The 21,582-nt window shown below is 42.4% G+C and overlaps 1 protein-coding gene and 1 pseudogene across 2 annotated transcripts in view; both read right to left on the bottom strand.

Moving 5' to 3' along the window:
- Window positions 1-21,582, bottom strand: part of Fancm (FA complementation group M) — a 47,598-nt gene that overhangs the window by 6,199 nt on the left and 19,817 nt on the right. The window contains exons 11-20 of one of the 2 annotated variants that reach the window (XM_013346801.2): window positions 20,736-20,940; window positions 18,926-19,071; window positions 17,979-18,134; window positions 15,189-16,941; window positions 9,526-9,611; window positions 9,358-9,420; window positions 8,043-8,180; window positions 6,204-6,357; window positions 2,687-2,793; window positions 709-1,299 (exon numbers count right to left, since the gene is read on the bottom strand). In XM_013346801.2, coding sequence (XP_013202255.1) covers window positions 709-1,299; window positions 2,687-2,793; window positions 6,204-6,357; window positions 8,043-8,180; window positions 9,358-9,420; window positions 9,526-9,611; window positions 15,189-16,941; window positions 17,979-18,134; window positions 18,926-19,071; window positions 20,736-20,940 — 3,399 coding nt within the window. The remainder of the gene's footprint in view (window positions 1-708; window positions 1,300-2,686; window positions 2,794-6,203; window positions 6,358-8,042; window positions 8,181-9,357; window positions 9,421-9,525; window positions 9,612-15,188; window positions 16,942-17,978; window positions 18,135-18,925; window positions 19,072-20,735; window positions 20,941-21,582) is intronic. The other variant, XM_026779202.1, reaches the window with a different exon arrangement.
- On the bottom strand, window positions 7,584-7,687 carry LOC113457007 (annotated as a pseudogene).

Genomic DNA, 21,582 nt, shown 5'->3' with positions numbered 1-21,582 from the left:
ACAATCACAATATCTTAATCAATAGCAGAAATATGCATATACATATAACAAAATTGACCTTAAATCTCTATCAATAAAGCAAAATCTATACTAATACAAATTATTCTATCTATATCATAAGACAGATACAACCAATATCCCTTATGAGTTAAATGTAAAATCCTTCAAAAAATACTGGCAAATCAGAGCCAGGTGTGTGCAGTGGCTATAAATCCTATAATTATAATCCCAGCACCTATAATCCCAGCACCAGGGAGGCTGAGGTAGAAAGCTCAAGGTCAACACAGGCTAAAGGGTTTGAGGCAAGCCTGGGCTACATAGCAAGACCCTGTGTTAAATCAACAGACAGGAGCAGTTATTTGTGATAAATTCAACGGGTTAGAAATCTTTGGGTATGAGGGCTCTGTGGATGTGCTATGCATGTGTGGTATATGCACATCTGTGGATATAAGCGGGTCTGTAAACTTGCAGAAGCCAGAACGCCTTCAAGGGTTCCGTTCTACCACTCTTTGTCATAGTCCCTCAGATGACAGCATCTCTCACGGGACCTCGAGTGAGGCTGGCAGCCAGCTAACCCCAGATGGAGACCATTTCAAAAAAACCAAAACAAAACACTACTTTTTTGTCTTTGAGCTATTTAGGATAAAATACAGAAAAGAAAGCACTCCCCCCACCCAACAACTCGTTTTTCTTCATTTTCATACACACCTTCAACTCTGCTTGACGTTTCCCACACTCCCTCCTTGACTCAGCTCTCGCACATGGAGACAAAGTAGACGGGATTGTATGATGGCTCCAAGCCTCGAGGTTCGCGACTTCAGGGACGGCAGCCGTTCGACTCTGCACCACCTGATGTCTCTGCATGGGATTCTGATGAGCTGGTGGATTAGGAAGGACCTGGGGCTGCGCTGAAGACCCAGGAGGCAAGCCAGGAGGCCCAGAACCGCCCTGCTGACCCTGCTGGCCCCGCTGGCCCTGCTGCGTGTGCTTGTCTGCAGTGCCGCCATGGGCACTGGGGTCTTTTCTGTCACTCACGGTGCTAACCTCCTCCTCCGAGTCATCGTCTGGTAAGATGATACGAGATAGCTTCTTTTTTGGCCGTGGACAGTTTTGTTTCATGCTCATTTGTTTCAGCTTTACTGCATACCGGGTTTTATATCTTATGTTCCCCTCAGTAAAGGAATCTTTACTTAAGTTAAAATCAACACAGACTTCTTCGTCACATGATTGGCTTTTGCAAGACTCCTCTTCATCAACACAAAAACTGTCCTCTAAATAGCTTTCATCTTGCTCGGGAATCTATAATAAAAATAGATAGAAATATTTAAATTTATCTTATAACTAGTCTGAATTTACGTTCTTTGAGGCACTAATGTTTATTCTATTTCATGAATGTCTACTCAGTACCTTAAATAAAAGCCATCCTAGCCATCCATGCCCAATGGGGAAAAATGAGGACTGAGAGATTAAAAAACAAAACAAAAGAGCTAGGTGGTAGCACACGCCTTTAATCCTAGCACTGGGAGGCAGAGGTAGGTGGTGCATCTCTGTGAGTCTGAGGCCAGCCTAGTCTACAGAGCGAGTTCTGGGACAGCTAAGGCTACATAGAGAAGCTCTGTCTGAAACAACAAACAAACAAAAGAAAAGAGAAAGGAAGGAAGGAAGGAAGGAAGGAAGGAAGGAAGGAAGGAAGGAAAGAAACAATTTGCCCTCTAGAAATTTACAGTCAAATACAGTCAGCCAGAAAAGTAAGAAAAACTTGTGGCAAATGCTATAGAATACTCACAATGTTAAATACAGATTTGAATAGCCCTATTATAAGCTGAACAAGGCAGTTTATGGACAGAGAAAATATTACCTTAAACGAAAGCCATCCTAGCCATGCCCAGTGGTGTGCTTATAATCCTAGGCACATGGAAGACGGAGGCAGAGGGATCTTCTGAGTTCAAAGCCAATGTGTGTGTGGGTAGTTTAGAACAGCAGTTCTCAATCTGTCATGACCCCTCTGGAAAACCTCTATCTCCAAAAAATATTTACATTACGATTTATAACAGTAGCACAATTACAGTTCTGAAGTAGCAATGAAAGTGATTTTATGATTGCAGGGCAGACGGTGGTCACCACAATATGAGGAACTGTGTTACAGGGTCGCAGCATTTGGCAGGGCTTAGGAAGTACAGCACTTGCCTTGTATATGGGAGTCACCAGTAACAAAATCAGTAAGTAAGTAAATAAAAGATCTGCTGGAGACCAGCATGGGCACAGTAAGATCTCATCTAAAGCAACAACATCCCAGCACTCCAGAGAGATGAAAGTGACGCAGGAGAATCTCTAGTTACACGTGGCACCTTAGATACATAGCAAGTTTGGCTACATACTGAAATCCTACCACAAAACATCAGTAAACAAAGAAATAAAAGCTCCATTTGTAATCTCTAGAAACATTTTTATAAAAAATAAAACATTTTAAAACAAGTATGACATATAAAAAAATTAACTAATATATGATCAAATTCTATTCATCTCCTTTAAACTAATTCTCATAGCTGGGAAAAAAATTCCACAGTACAATTATCCGAGCCAGCTCTGACTTTCCAAGTTTAAAAACACAACAGAAGCTTTATTAATATGACAGCGTTTCAAACCGTGACAGGAAATCCTCAATGGTTACTTCTGTAGTAAGTACCTGAGAGAAAATGTTCATGTTGTTATGCTTCTCACGGGCCATTCTGTACTTTGTACTCGTCAGTGGACTCCGCACGGATCTCATGTAAATAGCTCTCATTTCAGAATCTGTGTAAAGATGAGAATTGAAAAACAGGTACAAAAATCACTTACATGAAAGTCTTCATTTAAGTTTGACTACTCCAAATTTGCATGGCTCAACATTAGGAGAAGACAGACAGACAGACACACACGTATATACACGTTTGTATGCATAGATCAGCTTAGGCAACATAGCAAGATCTCACCCAAAACCAAATACATCTCAGCACTGCTGAAATAAAGGCAAGGGAATCTCTGGTTACATATGGTGCTTTGGATACACAGCAAGTGTGAAGCCCTTCTGGATACATGGTGAAATCCTATTGCAAAACTCCAATGAAGAAATTAAAGATCCATCTATAACTTTTAGACTAAAAAAGTCAGAATGGCTAAAATAAAAAACTCCAATGATAGCCTTTGCTGGAGAGGGTGTGGAGAAAGGGGTACACTCATCCATTGCTGGTGGGAATGCAAACTTGTGCAACCACTCTGGAAAGCAGTGTGGCAGTTCCTCAGGAAATTCGAGATCAACCTACCCCTGGACCCAGCAATACCACTCTTGAGAATATACCCAAGAGAGGCCCTATCATACAACAAAAGTATATGCTCAACTATGTTCATAGCAGCATTGTTTGTAATAGCCAGAACCTGGAAACAACCTAGATGCCCTTCAATGGAATAATGGATGAAGAAAGTATGGAATATATACATATTAGAGCACTACTCAGCAGTAAAAAACAAGAACTTCTTGAAGTTTGCGTACAAATGGATGGAAATAGAAAACACTATCCTGAGTGAGGTAAGCCAGACCCAAAAAGAGGAACATGGGATGTACTCACTCATATTCGGTTTCTAGCCATAATTAAAGGACAGTGAGCTTATAATTTGCAATCCTAGAGAAGCTAAATAAGAAGGTGAATCCAAAGACAAACATATAGGCATCCCCCTGAATATTAACCTTCATCAGGCGATGAAAGGAGACAGAGACAGAGACCCAAATTGGAGCACCGGACAGAAATCTCAAGGTCCAAATCAGGAGCAGAAGGAGGGGGAGCACGAGCAAGGAACTCAGGACCGCGAGGGGTACACCCACATTCTGAGACAATGGGGATGTTCTTTCGGGAATTCACCAAGGCCAGCTGGCCTGAATCTGAAAAAGCATGGGATAAAACCGGACTTGCTGAACATAGCGGACAATGAGGACTACAGAGAACTCAAGAACAAGGGCAATGGGTTTTTGATCCTACTGCACGTGCTGGCTTTGGGGGGGCCTGGGCGGTTTGGATGCTCAACTTACTAAACCTGGATGGAGGTGGGCGGTCCTTGGACTTCCCACAGGTCAGGGAACCCTGATGGCTCTTCAAGCTGATGAGGGAGAGGGACTTAATCGGGGGAGGGGGAGGGAAATGGGAGGCGGTGGCGGGGAGGAGGCAGAAATCCTCAATAAATAAATAAATTTAAAAAAAATCAAAAAAAAATCAAAAAAAAAGAAAAAAATTAAATTTTAAAAGAAACGTGGAGAGAAACCTAAAAATAATTATTTAAAATGTTGTCAGAGGCCAGGTGTGGTGGCGTGCGGCTCTAATCCTACAGTCAGTAGGCAGAGGTGAGCAGATCTCTGCGTTTGGGGCCAGCTTGCCCTACAAAGTGAATTCCAGGCAAGCCAGAACTACGTAGGGAGAGCCTGTCTTTTCAAAACCCAAGCCTAAAGATAACAATGACGGCAATGGCAGAAGTTTTGTCTTTGAGAATCATCACCCGGTGGGTGACTGTGGACAGCTTTCTCTAACTCTGTTCTGAGGATGAGGAATAGGAGCACGACTTGCTGGAGGACCACAGCTTTCTACTCCAAACAAAAGCACATAACGTCCTCAGGACTGCACCTGACCTCCAACAGCAGAAGGATCGTCTCTCAGAAAGGGACATGTACTGAAAAACTTCTATGAGACAAAAATGGTCACAATTTCTAGTAAAGGACAAAGTGGGAAGACATGGGTTTTTATTTAGTGATGCTTATCATTTTTAAAAATCATAGCAAAGGATACTTAATACATGAAAATAAGAATTTCTTTGTACTTTTAAAATAGCTCTGAAGTCTTTTCTTTCAAAGGCACTGTGTCTAAGTGGAGATTGGGTGTCTCTCTCTGTTCAGACCACTCCATCTTCTTGGTCAAGCAGCAGAAGTCCACCTGTACACTCTGTGACTCGGGCCCACAGAGAAGCTGTCACCTTTAGCTGTCCAGAATCTGACCTCTCTCCCCTCGTCAGTACCATCCCTATAGGAGCCGCCACTCTGTGTTACGGCAGCAGCTCTGCTTTAGACTGTACTAACGATGCAGACTATGGCCTAACTGCTATGCTTCCCTTCTGCAGTGACGCTAGTCCTTCAAAAGACTAGAGCGCTGCTGCCCGAGAGCCTCTAAATTTGCTGTTATCTTTGAATGTTACCAGATTTTACTAAAATCTGCAAAAGATGCATCCATTACTGCCCACTGAGGGTACTACACTTTATTCTGGAGACTGTGTATTCAGGATTATGGTATGGAGAAGTTTGTTCATAAACACTTTTTTTTTTTTTTAAACTCATGGTCCTTTGGAAACTTTGCAGCTCTAAATTATATCATGGTCTGCAGAAACATAAAAACTTACAAAACCTGATCTCGGAAAGGCCAGAATACTGATGAGCCAATCAGAACGTTTCTCACTTAGGTGGAATGTTCTGGGCATGCTCAAGCAGATCTCTCTTAGCAGATACATTCAGTAAGGTTAGTGTTTTCCTCAACTGGTCTGATTCATCCACACTGCTGAACGACTTTCCTCTCATCACTGATCATGGCACATTCTCATGAGGAGTACGCCTCACAAGGGCAACTTGGTCACCTGGCACGGGAATGTGCTCTTCTATAATTACAGCAATCAGCAGGCTCAGGCAGGAGGCTTATAGAGTCCATGTCAGCCTGGGCTACGTAGTTAAGAGCTAGTCTCACAGCATCTGAACTCTAACAGCAAGTGGCCTGTGTTCAATGCCTCCCACCTTAGCAAGTTCAAGCCTCCCTCTCCCTCCCCACTTCTCTTACTTCTCAGTAACTGTTTCATCATATAAAACACTGCACACTTTAGTTGATATATATATATACACATATATATACAAGACTTTATAGATCTTTTTGCTCTCCAGCATCTCTTTCTTAGCTGTTCTACGTTAACAGCAAAATGAAGGCACTGAACACCAGCTAAATGAACATTTGGTGTTTGAGCTGCCTAGGTAAACCAGCAAGCCAAGTACTGCAGAATTTAAATGAAAATGAACAAAGATTGTGCACATACTAAATTTAATCCCTGTAGAGCCAAGTTTCTTTTAATAAAGAGACCATATTTAAATATGACATTAGACACACTGGAAATAATTATGAATTCCCATGACAGACAGCATTTACCGTTTATAGCCTGTGAAAGCTGGGTCTGGTCATTCACAAAGTCCAGAAGAGACGAATCCTGCTCATTTTCCAACTCATCTTCATCTGATGAGACATTCCCTGCATCCTCTTCCGAAACCTCTGCCTCGTCATCTAGAAACATCCGAGCTATATTCTATGAAGAAACAAGGAACAGGAAGGCATCCCAGAAAATGAACATAATCCTCTCTCACAGTTTTTGTTCTAGAAATCATATTTTTAGGTTTTTATTTCAAAATTGAACTGGCATGTAACTGTACATATTTATGGGTACAGTGAGACATTTCAATACATGTGCACAGTGTGTAACGTTGAGATCAAGGCCTGCCCAGCATCTTATGCACTCTTGATGTGGGGAGCAACATTCGACAACAGTTTACATGAGCCGGGGCCAGCCTATGCTCTTAAGGAGGCTGCTCTTGTCAATGCTTTCAAGAGCAAAGAGCCAAAATAAGATTTAAAACTACAAAAAAAAAAGGGGGGGGGAGGGGTAACTATATAAAATTTCTCCTGATAATTTTAGGTCAAATAGCATTTAAGACACTAGTCGGCTTGCTGGATGTTTCCAACAGACTGTCTACAGAGATTCCAAAAGTTAAGCTCTGGCAAGGAAAGACAGAATATCAGAAGCACTGACGGGAGGGAAAGGTGCCAAGAACTCTTGGCGAATATTTAAAATAATAAACAAAGGGGGCTGGAGAGATGGCTCAGCAGTTAAGAGCGTTGCCTGCTCTTCCAAAGGTCCTGAGTTCAATTCCCAGCAACCACATGGTGGCTCACAACCATCTGTAATGAGGTCTGGTGCCCTCTTCTGGCCTTCAGGCATACACGCAGAAAGAATATTGTATACATAATAAATAAATAGATAAGTTTAAAAACAAATAATGAACAAAGATCAGGGGAGAACCGGGATCATCAGTGAGATAGCTCACCAGGCAAACATGACCAACACTGACAACCTGCAGCCCATCCCTGGGACCGGCATGCTGGAGGAGAGACTGACTCCTGCAGTTTGTCCTCCGACCTCCACTCTCTCGCGGTGGCATGCGTGCATCAACCCCTGCCTCACATACAAAGTAAATGATGCAAGAAGTTCTTTTTTTCTTTGCTTTTTTTAAGAAATCACAAACACTATAGAAGCAAATTTTCTAAAACTCAGGTCTGTCTTTACATTTCCTTCAATTTGAACAATAAGTTCTCAATATACTTCAATTTCCTCATTTAATCATTCCAAATAACATACCACTAACAAGATAAAAAAAAAACACAAAGGAAAGCAAAAAGCAATGCACTTTGCACTTTGAGATTTTTTTAATTCCAGAAAAAAAATGGTGGGAAAATACTTCTCTTTTTCCCCTTTTCCAGGGGAGAGCGAACGCAATCCCCCACTACCATAAATTCTGCTGTCGAGTTCCCCGCATTTGGGGAAATCGTGATCATGGTATCTCCCCTTGCCAGGTCAGGATGGGAAAATACTTCCTTACAAACTGTGTTTTGAGGGGTTGGAGAGATGGCTCAGCACTTAAGAGCACTGTCTGCCTTTCCCAGAGAACACAGGTTCACCTCCCAGCACCCACATGGTGGATCACAATAGTTTATAACAATAGGTTTTTCTAGCCTGTGTGGGTACCAGGTACATATATGGTGCACAGATATGTACAAGCAAAACATCTTCCTTCCTTCTTTCTGTCCATGCACCTAATGGATATTTAACATACACATATATATTAATACACGTGTGTGTGTGTGTGTGTGTGTGTGTGTGTGTGTGTGTGTGTGTAATAAATACTATATACATTAAAGAGACTAAGGAAAGGTTACCTTTACATGATTCTTTTTCTTTCGGACTTTGGAGCCTTTCCTGGCGTTCCTCTCACGATCTTTGAAGTCTTCCAATTGTGAACACGGCATGAGAGAATGCTCACTCTCATCACTAGATGACAATTCTGACACACAACGCTTACAGAAGAAAAAAAACCAACTGTACTGATTTAACTGATTACATTTCTTAAGAGGAATTCATTTTATTTCTATTTTTTAATTATAAAGTGTTTGATTCAACATTCTCTTAGAATCAAATGGTTCTCACTAGTTAGACCCATAAATTTCAAGTCAGGTAACACAAGTGTTAGTGTATGTGTTCACCCAACTTAGTATTTCATCAAAACATTTGATGAAAACCTACAGTGTTTGCTTTAGATTTACAAAGGTTTCATAAAAGATAAAGTCCATCCAAACACACAGAAAACCTCTAAAACCAAGAAAGTAATTTAGCAGTAACAAATTTTCCCTGAGACCTACAACCACTTCTTAATATGAAGCCAGTAAAAGAATAGAAAGCTTATCAATACTTCAAGGAATCGAAATAATTCTTGTTGGACACAGCATAACAATCAGCTTTGTCGGAATTTTATTTCACTTTTTATAAGCCACTAGTCATTTTAGATTCAGCACAATATCAAAGCAATTTTTATGGTATGAGTACACCAGGTTAGGATGGATTGCTGAGCTTTTACCTAACTCTCCAAATGACCCTCATTAGACACAAGATCCATATACGTCGTCTGTGGAGTTCGCTGCTACAGTAAAACATGAATAAAAACACTTTAAACACAAAGCAGTTACAAGCTCCTGCGTTGGGGTCGGCAGGACAAATTCTCCAGTGCAAAGCCTCATAGTGCAGAGGCGCAATATTCTTGGTGGGCCGCTGTGTGAGTTGCTCACTCTGCTGCAGCACCACCCCTGATCAGCTGGGACCCGGTCCCTTCCTCTCTCAACAAGCTGAGGCCAAAGGCTGCCTTTTCTCATAGCTTCAAAATTCCCACCTCAGTGACCTACTTTCTTCTCTATTATTTCCATTTCTGCCTTATTTACACTTGATATAGTTAGGAAAGTTTATAATAAATACTTTTCTTTAGCAGAAGTAGAAATTCTAATTGCATAAGATATAGCATCAATTTATCTGTTAAGTATCTCTCACAGACACACACACACACACACAGAGAGAGAGAGAGAGAGAGAGAGAGAGAGAGAGAGAGAGAGAGAGAGAGAGAGGAAAATAAACCTAGAAATAATAGAAACCAAACCTTTTTGTAAAAAGAACTGAGGTATTATATACTGCCAGTAATTTACGTACCCTAAGAACCCTGGACTTTTTCACAGCATGAACAGGCGAATCGATGTCACTGTTTTTCTGATCCTGGATAAAACAGATAAGCAGTCTAATTAAAACATGACACAGAGTCTGAAAGGGGAGAGCATGGCCTTCACTTGATTACATCACTGTGAGACACGAATGACTCACCTCAGGGGACTTCAGGACATTTGCTTTGGGTTTTTTAGTTTTTCTCAGGAAAACATCATCTTCACTTTCACTAGTTAGGTGTTCAACTACAATTAATTGAAAAGTAAGTCTTGTCAATCAGAAACCATGTCATTGATGACTACAATAAAATTTCCTAATGACAATCTCATTATTTACTTTTGTAACAGTTGTCAGGCCGGGCATGGTGGCGCACACCTTTAATCCTAGGACTTGGGAGGCAGAGGCAATCAGATCTCTGTGAGTTTGATACCAGTCTGGTCTACCTACATAAATAAGTTTAAGACCAGTCAGAGCTGCATAGCAAGACCCTGTCTCAACAGAACGAAATAAACAGAAGATCGTCAGACGCTTAGTGAGCATAATCAACACCCAGACACAGTTCTATAAGACAGCTCATATACATGAAATAAAAACTCATCTTTAAAAATATGTATTTAAATGAGGTTCAAAATTAAAAAAATAAAATATAAAAAGAAAAAAGGCAAATATATTATATTGTATATAATACAATTAGTATTATATAATATGTAATTAGTCCATGTTCGTTTTTTAAAAACATTTACAGTGTGTGTAGAGGACATTCACATGGTAGAGAACACACGTGGAGATCAGAAGACACCTGTGGGCGTCTGTTCTCTCCTTTCTCCATGTGGTTTCTTGGGATGAGCTAAGGTCACAGTGCTTGGTTGGAAGAGCCTTTAGCCACTGAGCCATCTTATGGGCCCTGTGTGCCCATGATTTACATAACTCCAGTCGAAACAATTACATCATGAAAATATAGGTAACAAATACATTAAAAGGTTCTTCTGGGCTGGGCAGTGGTGGCGCACGCCTTTAATCCCAGGAGTCAGAGGCAGGCACACCTCTGTGAGTTCAAGGCCAGCCTGTTCTACAGAGCTAGTTCTGCCAGGACAGCTAGCATTACACAAAGAAACCCTGTTTTGAACCCCGTCCCCCCAGAAGGCTCTGCTGGATTTTAAGTATGCATATGAGCGCATATGTGTGTGTTTATGCAGAAGCAAGCATGTGTCTGAGTGTGGTGATATGAATAAGGCTTCTACATTTGAATGTTCAGCCATCAGGGAGTGGCATTATTAGGAGGTGTGGTCTTGGAGTAGGTGAAGCCTTGTTGGAGGAAGTGTGTCACTGTGGGTGGGCTTTGAGATCTCAGAAGCTCAAACCAGACCTAGTATCCTAAATCTTCCTGCGGCAGAACTTTTGGCTACCTCTCCAGCAAGATGCCTGCCTGCTGCCATGCTCCCGGTCTCACTTCTTACACTGTAAGCTCCATGAACTCTTTCTCCTATGCGTTGCCTTGGCAAGTCTTCTCACAACTGAAAAGGAGAAAAGTAAGACAAACACACTTACAGAAATTTAAAAAAGAATATATTAGAAGTGAATGTGGGCTATTTAGAAGCCAAAGTCACACATGAGGCCCACTTTCGCACCAGCCTCCTGAGCAGATGGCACCATAGCCATTCACAACTATGCTAAATGCCAAGCGGCCCTAGGAAGAGGTTTACAAGCAAGAAACCCAAGTCTCTGACCAGCAGTGATACTATGAGCAAGATGGCTTAAGAAAGCACATCCCCCACGGGGCTGGGGAGATGGCTCAGTGGTTAAGAGCAATGGCTGCTCTTCCAGAGGACCTGGGTTCAGTTCCCAGCACCCACACGGCAGCACACAACTGTCTAACTACAGTTCCAGGGGACCTGGCACCCTCGCACAGACAAAACAAACAATACACATTTTAAAAAAATTAAATAAAGAGTGCTGGGGAGATGGGTCAGGTTTGAGGACCTGAGTTTGAATTCCTAACACCCAAGTAAAAAGTCAAGCATGGTTGTGTGTACAAGTAACGCCAACACTAGGGAAGGAGGAAAGCAGACCCCGAGAACCAGTCTGCCTAGCTCAGACAGCTCAGCGAGCACTTGCCTCAAACACTAAGCAGAGGGTAACAGAGGAGGACGCGTGGCACTGTCCTCTGGCTTCATGCACAGGTATAGAGTACACATCTGCACACTCGTGTACACTCAACACACATACGCACACATGAAAAGCAAATCTTGCAAACCTAGTCATGATTTCAGAGAACTAAACTAAAGCCCTGGCCAAACTCTTGATAGTAACCTCAATATTCTGAGGCAGGCCCACTTGGCCACACTTGGAGCTAGACTGTATCTGAGCCGTCATCTGTCTGGTTACTGTAGCATGGAGACAGGGCTGGGAAGGCTTCTCAGGGTTATATTGGAAGAGATGCACCCAGTAACGTGTCTGGACACAGACAAACCAATGACGTTTAGTGATCAGTGCCGTAGGGAACTGTGAGAAAGCCCTCAGGAGAGAAGGCAGAGGGCCTTTCACCTCAGCTGCCCTCTGTTCCCTGGACTGTTCTTGCACGTCCACTTTGTAAGACATGTTTACTGGATGGCAGATCACAGCTATAGAATCCATCTAGTCAGTGGACCCTGAATCTGGATACGGCCTTCTGCCTTGATTTTGTGCTTTCCCAGATAGAATCTAAAGAACATGACAGGGAATCGTGTTTAAATTGGTCTGCCCTAAGAGAGTCCTGGGAATGGGCTGTTCTGTTAATATTTAGTATATGCTTACTGACATTTATTTACATGCTTTTATGATCATGTTTCTCTGAACTCACACAACCATCCTTGGATCACTGATGTCTTTGTTTTATTCCTGTATAAGGTGCACTGAAACTGAACTACGGTTGCCTGTCTACAGCACAGACTGTAGTCTGCCCGTTCTTTCAGGCCCTCAGATCCCAGATCCAGCTGACAGTAATAACTGAGGCCTTCGTATGCTCAGTTTGCTCATATGGGTATATATGCATGCTGGGGATGAACTGACAGCCCAGTTACATGGACTATCAGTGAACTCCATCGCTAGCCCTGGAGCCCCAAGATTGTGTCAAGAGGAATCAGGCTTAGAAACCTCACAGGGCCTACAGACAATGAGACAGAACTGGGAAACATGGGAAACAGTCACAGGCCCCGAGCCCCGAGCCCCGAGCCAGGAACCTTCCACTGGCAGGGTAGGCATGGGCGGATGATCCCTGCGCATTCGTGACCGAACCTCCTGAAGCAGCCTGTTGGAAGGAGGATCTTCTCTGCTTCGAAAGAGCTTCCAGATAAGCCCAACTCTAATCAAAATTCTGACTCTAACACCAATCAGCTCAAAAGCTGTGGATTTGCTGAACTACTAAAATGGAGCAAGACACTGAACACTGCATATTCCAATTGTTTTCTCTTCCATTATCCTTTTCTTTATCGTTGTTGTTGGGTTTTTTTTGTTGTTGATGTTGTTTTTTTTTAAGAAAGAGCTTCTCTGCATAACAACCCTGGCTGTCCTGGAACTCACTACTCTGTAGACCAGGCTGGCCTTGAACTCACAGAAAACCACCTGCCTCTACCTCCCAAGTGCTGGGATTAAAAGTGTAAGCCACCATGCCTGGCACTTTCATTATCTTCTAATGAAACCAGAGTTAAATATATTGTTAGGCTATAGCAATAATCATTTCAGGAAGCTTACTTTTTAACTGCCTCAGTGGAGCTTTTAAGGACTCATCCCCCAGACATACAGTAAGGTAAATAATGCTAATTCCTCTTTCAGTTAGGTGAAGCAAACAGGACTAGCTACAGATTCCCTTATTAATCCTTTTATCCACATGCTGTTCATCACATTGCACATCAGGAAGAGTTAAGTACAAGGCAAGGGGAAGTTTTAATTAAGATCTCATACAAAACCGGAAAAAAGATGGCAACCATCAATGAGAAGCAATAAAGACGCTTAAGATGTGACTGTTAAGTACACATCTCCACACACATCTTAAGTCACTTCGAGAACTGAAGGCTCAGAAGGACAGTATAACTGGTGAGCAGATATAGCAGAGTTCCTGAAGGTAGGTTATAAAAATTAACTGCTGATTACTGATGTGCTGAAATATGCCTGCAACCCCAGCATTTGAGGGGTAGATACACACACAAGGAACTCAAATTTAAGGCTATCCCAAGCTACACAGTGAGACACCGTTCCCAAAACAAAACAAAGAAAAACCTATTTCTAGAACTTACTTTGTTCCTTCAAACATGCTCTTTTCTTGAATAACATAAAGACAAGATTAGAGGAAATCCATTTCTTCTTACACCTACTCTTTTTTTTTTTTTTACAATTTTTTTATATTTATTTATTTATTTATTATGTATACAATATTCTGTCTGTGTGTATGCCTGCAGGCCAGAAGAGGGCACCAGACCCCATTACAGATGGCTGTGAGCCACCATGTGGTTGCTGGGAATTGAACTCAGGACCTTTGGAAGAGCAGGCAATGCTCTTAACCTCTGAGCCATCTCTCCAGCCCCCCTTACACCTACTCTTGATTTTATACTCATGGGGGAAAGTCATAAACAGCCCAATAAAACAGTCTATAAGTAAATTAGAGTTGAAAGTCACACTGGGACTTACAAGACACTAAATATCCCAGGGTCTCATCAGCTCTGCAGCCCATGCTGGTTAACCTCACAACTCTTTTACCTCTGTCTCCTGCATGCTGGGACTGTTAAGTACACATCTCCACACACATCTTAAGTCACTTCGAGAGAGGGTCTCACTGTATAGCCCTGGCTGACCTGCAAGCCATCATGTAGACCAGGCTATCCTCAAACTCAGAGATCTACCTGCCTCTGCTTCCAGAGGCCTACGGCGAAAGGCGTGCAGCACCACCCTGGCTCCAGCTTAAGTTATTTAATACCTAATATTTATCCTCCTATTTTAGTTTTTCTGTGACTGTAACATTAGACCATAGAATCCAGACAGCTCTCTTGATCTCATGGTCTAATATTAGCCTTCTAAATATGTTAGACACTTCAAATTCTCCCCCCACAGAAGCTTATCTTCCTTTGTTTTATTACTTTTAACATCCTAATTCTTCATTATTCTCAACATCTAAATTACACACACACACACACACATATATATAATATAATACATATATTCCGGAGAATGTATGTAAAAAACTGAAAGAAACTGAAAGTTAACAAATCTGTGAATACCTTCCAATCTAATCTAACTCAACATTTTTTCACTAAACATTTTTTCTGAACTTCTTAAACGGCCACTGTGTTATTACTCATTTGGTAGTTAGAGCTATGTTTTACTGGCATTTTCAAATGTCTTATATGTAATTGTTTATGGGTTTTGTTGTTGTTGTTGTTTTTCAAGACAGGGCATCTTCTCTGTGTAGCTCTGGCTGTCCTGGAACTCATTCTGTAGACCAGGCTGGCCTTGAACTCACAGAGATTCAACTGCCTACCCGCCCCCCCTCTCCTGTACTGGGATTAAAGGCATGTTTTACCACCACTGGATTGTTTGAGTTTTACAATCAAATAATTGTGCCAAATTATACTTCTCTGTACATTTGATAGTAAAGAGCATAAAGCATTCTGGTTACATCAGCTTAAGGAGGGATACATAATTATCCGATATATATACTTTTTCTCAGTACACACACACACACACACACACACACACACACACACACTGAGAAAAGCTAGTTTGAGAATAGTACAAACTTATTTCTGGAGTGTTTTCCAGAACCTTACAGATTCACAGCCATGGGCTCTTACCTTCAGTACGCTGAGGGAACCGAAGCCGAAAGAGGCGGTCACTGCTTTTGAGCTCTTCTGCTAAATCGTCAGCTCGTGGATTCAAAGTCACTTTGGACCTCTGTACATCGGCTTTCTCCTCGGTAGAACTTGGTGTCTTCCGCACGCCTGCTCCTGTCTTAGAACACAGGCTCCACGCGTTTGCTTTAGAAAGGGGCGTACTCATAACTCTCTCCTTCACTGGCAAGCGTGGGGGAAAGCAGGGAGAGGCAGGTTCCTGATTCGCCGGAGAGTGTGGGATTGGTGATATGGCTCCACCTGGCGGATCCGCAGTGTCACTGGCATCCCTGATTTCCTTATCAGCAGCTGCTTCCGGCGTGCTACTCCTATCTGACACACGGCCTGGGATTTCATCATCAGAACCTGAACTACAAAATCCTAAATTGAAGGTAACGGAAAATAAATCTGCAGAGCAATCGAAAGTCTGCCCCTCACTCTTCGGTCCTTCATGTTCGTCCTTCAAACCTTCATGAGATTTCCAGCTCTTGGTATCACAAGTGATAGGGTCTTCGGGCTCAGAATCATCATCTAACAAAAGCTCATCCGAAATTAAGAAGCGAGAGATTGGAGGCATTTCACTTATAAGAGTTTCATCTGACACACTTGGGGGCCGACTATTACTCTTGCAGGGAGAAAGGACCACACCATCCAATTCTCCAATACTATCTTCAAATAATAGTAAGCTCTCACCCTCATTGGCGAATACTGGGGGGTTACTATCTTCTTCACGGCTATTTTCGTCAAACAAATTCTTTGCAAGATTTGCATAACTGTTAGATACTAAGTTTTTATCTTTAATATTATTATAGGCTTTATTGTCAGAGCCACAGGAGGGCTGATCAGAACTCTTATTATCAGTTTTGCCAAAGACACAATAATTTTCAGGAGGATGATTAACATGTTTAACTGAATATTTTTCTAAGTTTTGTTGAGAATTCACAGCCGAGTATGATGTCAGAGAAGCAGGTTTATGACTGTGTTCATGCTCTGAGTTGGGTGAGCAGGATGTACGGTCAGGTTCAAAATCCTGAGTGACTTCACACTCCATGGCTGAGAGTCCACTGAGAGAAGGCGGAGAACAGGAGAGAAATCTCTCCACGTTAGCTCGTACCTCTTCTGTCACCGGATGACCATTATAAAACTGATCAGCTGCTTTATCTGGGTACAGCTCTTCTTCCAGTGGAAGGAACAAATTTGACGAAATAGATTTCTCATCACTGAAACTACTATAACCAGAATCTAAGGAATACCTGGCAAATGAGCAGGATTTATCGGTAGCCAGACGCTCCGTTAGTAATGTTCCAGGGTGGTTATCATCATCACTAACAGTACCCAAAGCGGTGATGCCACCTGCACCTGCCATGCTTTTCCCGTTCGGTGCATCTATCTGGGAAACAGCTTCTGCAGGAGAATGTCCACAGGTGTTGGGAGAAGCCGCAGCCTCGTTGCTTTCTTCCCTAGTCGGGTCTTTCCCCATTGCTCCAGAAGCTTTTTCCCTGAGAGCAGTTTCCGTACACTTAGGAGGAGTCTCGTCATCAGACACGGTCACTGAGGAGGAGCAGCCTTCACCTCCACTTGGTCTAACTGATGTCTTGTGAGGAATCGTGGTGACACTGGCTAGATTCTTATTTGCATTCCTAGATGTATTACATGTTGATCTGACATCTTCCATTCGTAGAAAAGGCTTAATTTTCCGCTCATAGCTGCATTCATCCTGTAAAATAAGAAACAAGAAAAAGTCACAGAAAACCAAAGTCAATTCTAAGAAATGAGTTTCACTCTGTATTATTTTTCTAAAGAACACTATCACTCAACTGATTTTGTTTTAAATCACCCAAATTCTAACCAATCAAGAAAAAAATCTAAATCACATCACTGTGAAATCATTGGTTAATATTTAATCTCAGTACTCAAGACACAGAAATACACTTCCTTTAAGGCAGAAAATCAGTACCTATTGAGATGAAAGAGGCTGCACAAAACAAATATTCTTTCTTTGTTTGTTTTTTCGAGACAGGGTTTCTCTGTAGCTTTGGAGCCTATCCTGGAACTACCTCTTATAGGCCTGACTAGCCTCGAACTCTGCCTCCCAAGTGCTGGGATTAAAGGCGTGCACCACCACTACCTGGCTGCTTTTTGACAAATATTCTATCTATAATTAGTTATAACAAGTACTGTTGCTGGGCGGTGGTGGCGCACACCTTTAATCCCAGCACTTGGGAGGCAGAGGCAGGCAGATCTCTGTGAGTTCGAGACCAGCCTGGTCTACAAGAGCTAGTTCCAGGACAGGCTCCAAAACCACAGAGAAACCCTGTCTCGAAGAAAAAACAAAAAAAACAAAAAAACAAGCACTGTTGTTTCTTATAACAGTGACTTCACACTCATTATGAAGGTCGAGGACTGAGACTCCAGCTCAGGTGGTGGAGTGCTAACCTAGCAAACAAGAAGCCTGGGCTCTATTTCCAGGACCCCAGGACTGAAGCAGGAACTTCAGAAGTTCTAGATCATCCTTGGCTACATAGGGAAGTCAAAGCAGTCTGAAGAGAGAAAGCCCTCGTCAGGAGGATTGCGGGCAGCACATGCTTGTAACCCCAGTGCTCAGAAGACAGAGGCAGTTAGCTGGGAGTTGAAGCTAGGGAGCAAGACCCTGCCTCCAAAAAATGACAGAGAGAGGGGAGAGAGAGGGAGGGAAGAGGAATGGAGAGAGAGGCAGGAAGAAGAGAGACGGGGGAAAAGGAGAGAAAGCGCTACCTCTTCTTGTCTCATTTCTTCTATCATTTGCATGACGCTTATGAAATGGTGGCAACGATCCGAATGGTCAACTTGATGTGTAGGAAGCGGATGGTCTTGCCACAGCCTCCATTCAGAGAGTGAGAGTTGACGAATTCCAGCAGTTGGTTCTTTAGGCTTAATTAGGATTAAAAAAAGAGGAAATTTCACAAGCTGATTTTAAAAATATGCTTAGTTGCAAATAATAATTTTAATGTAAATCATTTAAATTCACATAGGCACTGCCAATTAAAATTCTCAAGGGGAAAAAAGGAAGATGATTTTATAAAATAGAAAGTTGCTCTTTTAAATACATTTCAAATTAGCTGTCCTTTGAGTTATGGTTTACTATAATCCTGTTTCTATAAAATATGTTAAGAACAAATATTTGAGAAAATATGTTTGGTTTTGAAATCTCTACTTTGCTGTATATAAATCCCACAATATAATGAGGTGGCATCCATAACGGCCCACTGCCATTCGTCATTCTCCCCGCTAGTGATGAAAACCTGTCATAGCCAGATGAGGAAGTTACCCCCGAGCCTCTTCCAGTTCTCACAATACATGCAACTGGGGTCAGTTCTCCATTGTAACCAAGCTCACTGGGTCTACTCATGGAGGCAAGAGCATCCAACTTAAAGTCTTGAAGACAATTTCAAATAAATAGACCAATAAATAAAACCAGGTGCACAGAGGCACACAGGACAGTATCATTTATGCAGGTCAAATATTGAGAATCCTAGGACCTCAGGGAAACGGTCATGCACACACTCTGCGAATTGTGGGATGATGGTAACCAAGTCGCGTGAAAGCAAATGAGACAAAGAGCATTTCTTCATGTTTCAAGGTTGATCGTTACACTAGGGACTGACATTCCAATCGCATGCATGTCACTGTTGCCACCCATTCCATGGGCCCAGCCAACTCACCATGGTGTCCTCCTGTAAAGATGGGAAGTGACACTCGGGCAACACCACTCCTTTCACCTGGTCACCATCGCCCAGCCTGTAGAGTCTCTTCCAGAGGTTAAATTCCTCTTCTGATAAGAACCCATCTTTATTAATGGCTTTCACTCCTGGAAGTCGAGACAATAAGTCAAAAGGGGGTTTAAAGTAACTGGCCAGACAAACACAACACACACAGTACCAACAGAACTCTATGTAAAAACTTACATGTAAGCAAAAAAACACCCACCCATACACATAAAATTAAAAGAAATAAAATATCTTTAAAAATTAAAATAAGTGAGAGCCCCTAAGATCATTTTGCTCAAGCTGTTAACTTTACATTTTCAGAAAACTCCGCTGTATATAACTTCCTACCAGTCTTGAGGAATAAAGCACATGAAAGATTTTGAGTTCCTAGGTTAGTAACCTTTGAACTTTTCTCTGCCTGAGTTGGGCCAGAGTTCTGCTTCACACTTCTTCCCCTTGCCTTTTTCTCCTCCAATCTGTTCCCTATTTAAAACTTAAGCCTAGTCCTTGGTATGAAGGTGAAGTTGCCATTCCTCCTGGGGACGTGCCCGGAAGGGCTGTACCTGCATGGGTGTACAGAGAGGGGAGGATTCCTCCCCCTTGTCAGTCCGTAGATGGTGGAAAATGCACATGGCACTCTAACTTGAAGCTTACTCTTTAAGCTTTGTGGAGAGGACCTCTCTCCAGCTCAGTAAAATCCTTTCAGTTACTGTCATTCCAAACCACCAGTGTCTTCCCCGTCAAATCAGTACTGATCTTTCCCAAGAGAATACTCAAAACATCTCAGAACATACACTCAGCTTTTCAAAGTAGAAATACTCTATCAAGATTGGGGATAGGTCAAGTGGTGGCAGCAGCACACACCTTTAATCCCAGTGCTTGGGAGGCAGAAGCACGTGGATCTCTGAGTTCAAGGCCAGCCTGGTCTACAAGAATGAGTTCTAGGACAGCCAGGGCTGTAGTACAGAGAAACCCTGTCTTGAAAACAACAAACAAACAAAAACAAACAACAACAAAACGACAGGGACTGTTCTGCTCCCTTCAGGTGGCATCCTCCAAAATGACACCGCAACAGGACAGAGGAGAGGTGCTGATGCGTGTTCTTCAAGCCTTTAGAAAACAGTTAACTGGGGGCTGGATAGATGGCTCAGAGGTTAAGAGCATTGCCTGCAAAGGTCCTGAGTTCAATTCCCAGCAACCACATGGTGGCTCACAACCATCTGTAATGGGGTCTGGCGCCCTCTTCTGGCCTGCAGGCATAGACACAGACAGAATATTGCACACATAATAAATAAATTTTTTTAAAAAAAGAAAGAAAACAGTTAACTATCTATTGTATTGTATTGTATCTATCGCTTACTAATACGATACTACAGATAGTAGGGGTTAGATACTGTTCACAAAGGAATGCCTCATGATTGTTGCCATGACAACTGGGAGCATCTACACCACCACTCAGCACGCTGTTGGCTGTGCTGGAAACAAGCATGCATGCTAAGGGCAAGGTTCCTGCCAAGAGAGTCCTGTGCAAAGTGAGTATGGTAAGCACGTTAACAGTCAAGAGATGGCCTCCTGGGAAAGATGAAGGCACAAACAAAGCCAGGGAAGGCACAGTAAGAAGTAACAGAAAGAAGCCTGAGCTGCTGGAGCCGGCGCCCCACAAATTCCTGACATAGGAAATGTACCAATGGGAACGGAAGACCTAGAGGGTAAACTAAGAACAGAGGGAGGAGGGTGAAGAACGCGTAGTGTACAGTTTACATACCAGTCCTCGAGGAGGCGGGCTTCCGCCGCACGTCCCGAGCCTTCTGGGGCTCAAAGGCACCATGTGTGATGAACATCTTGTGTAGCTCGGGATTGACATTCTCAGGAACCATTCGTGGACTTCCTTGGTAAAAATGAAGCATTTGTCTGTCACCTGAAATGGCTTTGTAAACGCTTCTTTTGTTGGACTGGCTCTGATTATACGTCTGCAAAGCAAATACACAGTAGAAATTTCCATTGTTTTATAATAATCATTTAGCTATATTAGCCATGACTATGTTTGAGATTAAACATAAAATTAAACTTTGATTCACTTAAGTACTAGAGAATAGAACTCATATGGTCTTAAGCATGAAAACAGATCAGTAAACTGTTAGATACTTGAGAAAAATCATCTTACAATCTATTAATAGATAAACTTAACAACTATTGGCAAAAAGGAAATATATATGCATGTACGTGAGAATTTCATGGTCCTATTTAACTGGCTTTCTGCTGATATGGCTGACATTTGGACCTACGTGTATGGTTATACCCAGTGCAAGGGAGAGGAAATGCCTTGTGGTCGCCCATCTCCTTTGCTCCCAGGCATGGGCCAGGACAGATAATACAGCTAGTGTAGGACACCTGAGCGCTGCGCAGCCCAAGGAAGTGCCCAATGAGTGTGAGTCATGACTGCTACCTCACCGCTAGGAAAACAAGCAGAGCTCTGCAAAGTCACTTCTAGGACAGTCAGAGCTGTTATACAGAGAAACCCTGCCTCAAAATAACAAAAGGAAGGAAGGAGGGAGGGAAGGAAGGAAGGAAGGAAGGAAGGAAGGAAGGAAGGAAGGAAGGAAGGAAGGAAG

Source organism: Microtus ochrogaster, chromosome 1 (assembly GCF_000317375.1).
Source record: "Microtus ochrogaster isolate Prairie Vole_2 chromosome 1, MicOch1.0, whole genome shotgun sequence".
NCBI classification, from domain to species: domain Eukaryota; kingdom Metazoa; phylum Chordata; class Mammalia; order Rodentia; family Cricetidae; genus Microtus; species Microtus ochrogaster.
The sequence above is the reverse complement of the archived record's forward strand: the minus strand, read 5'-3'. Positions and strand labels throughout refer to the sequence as shown.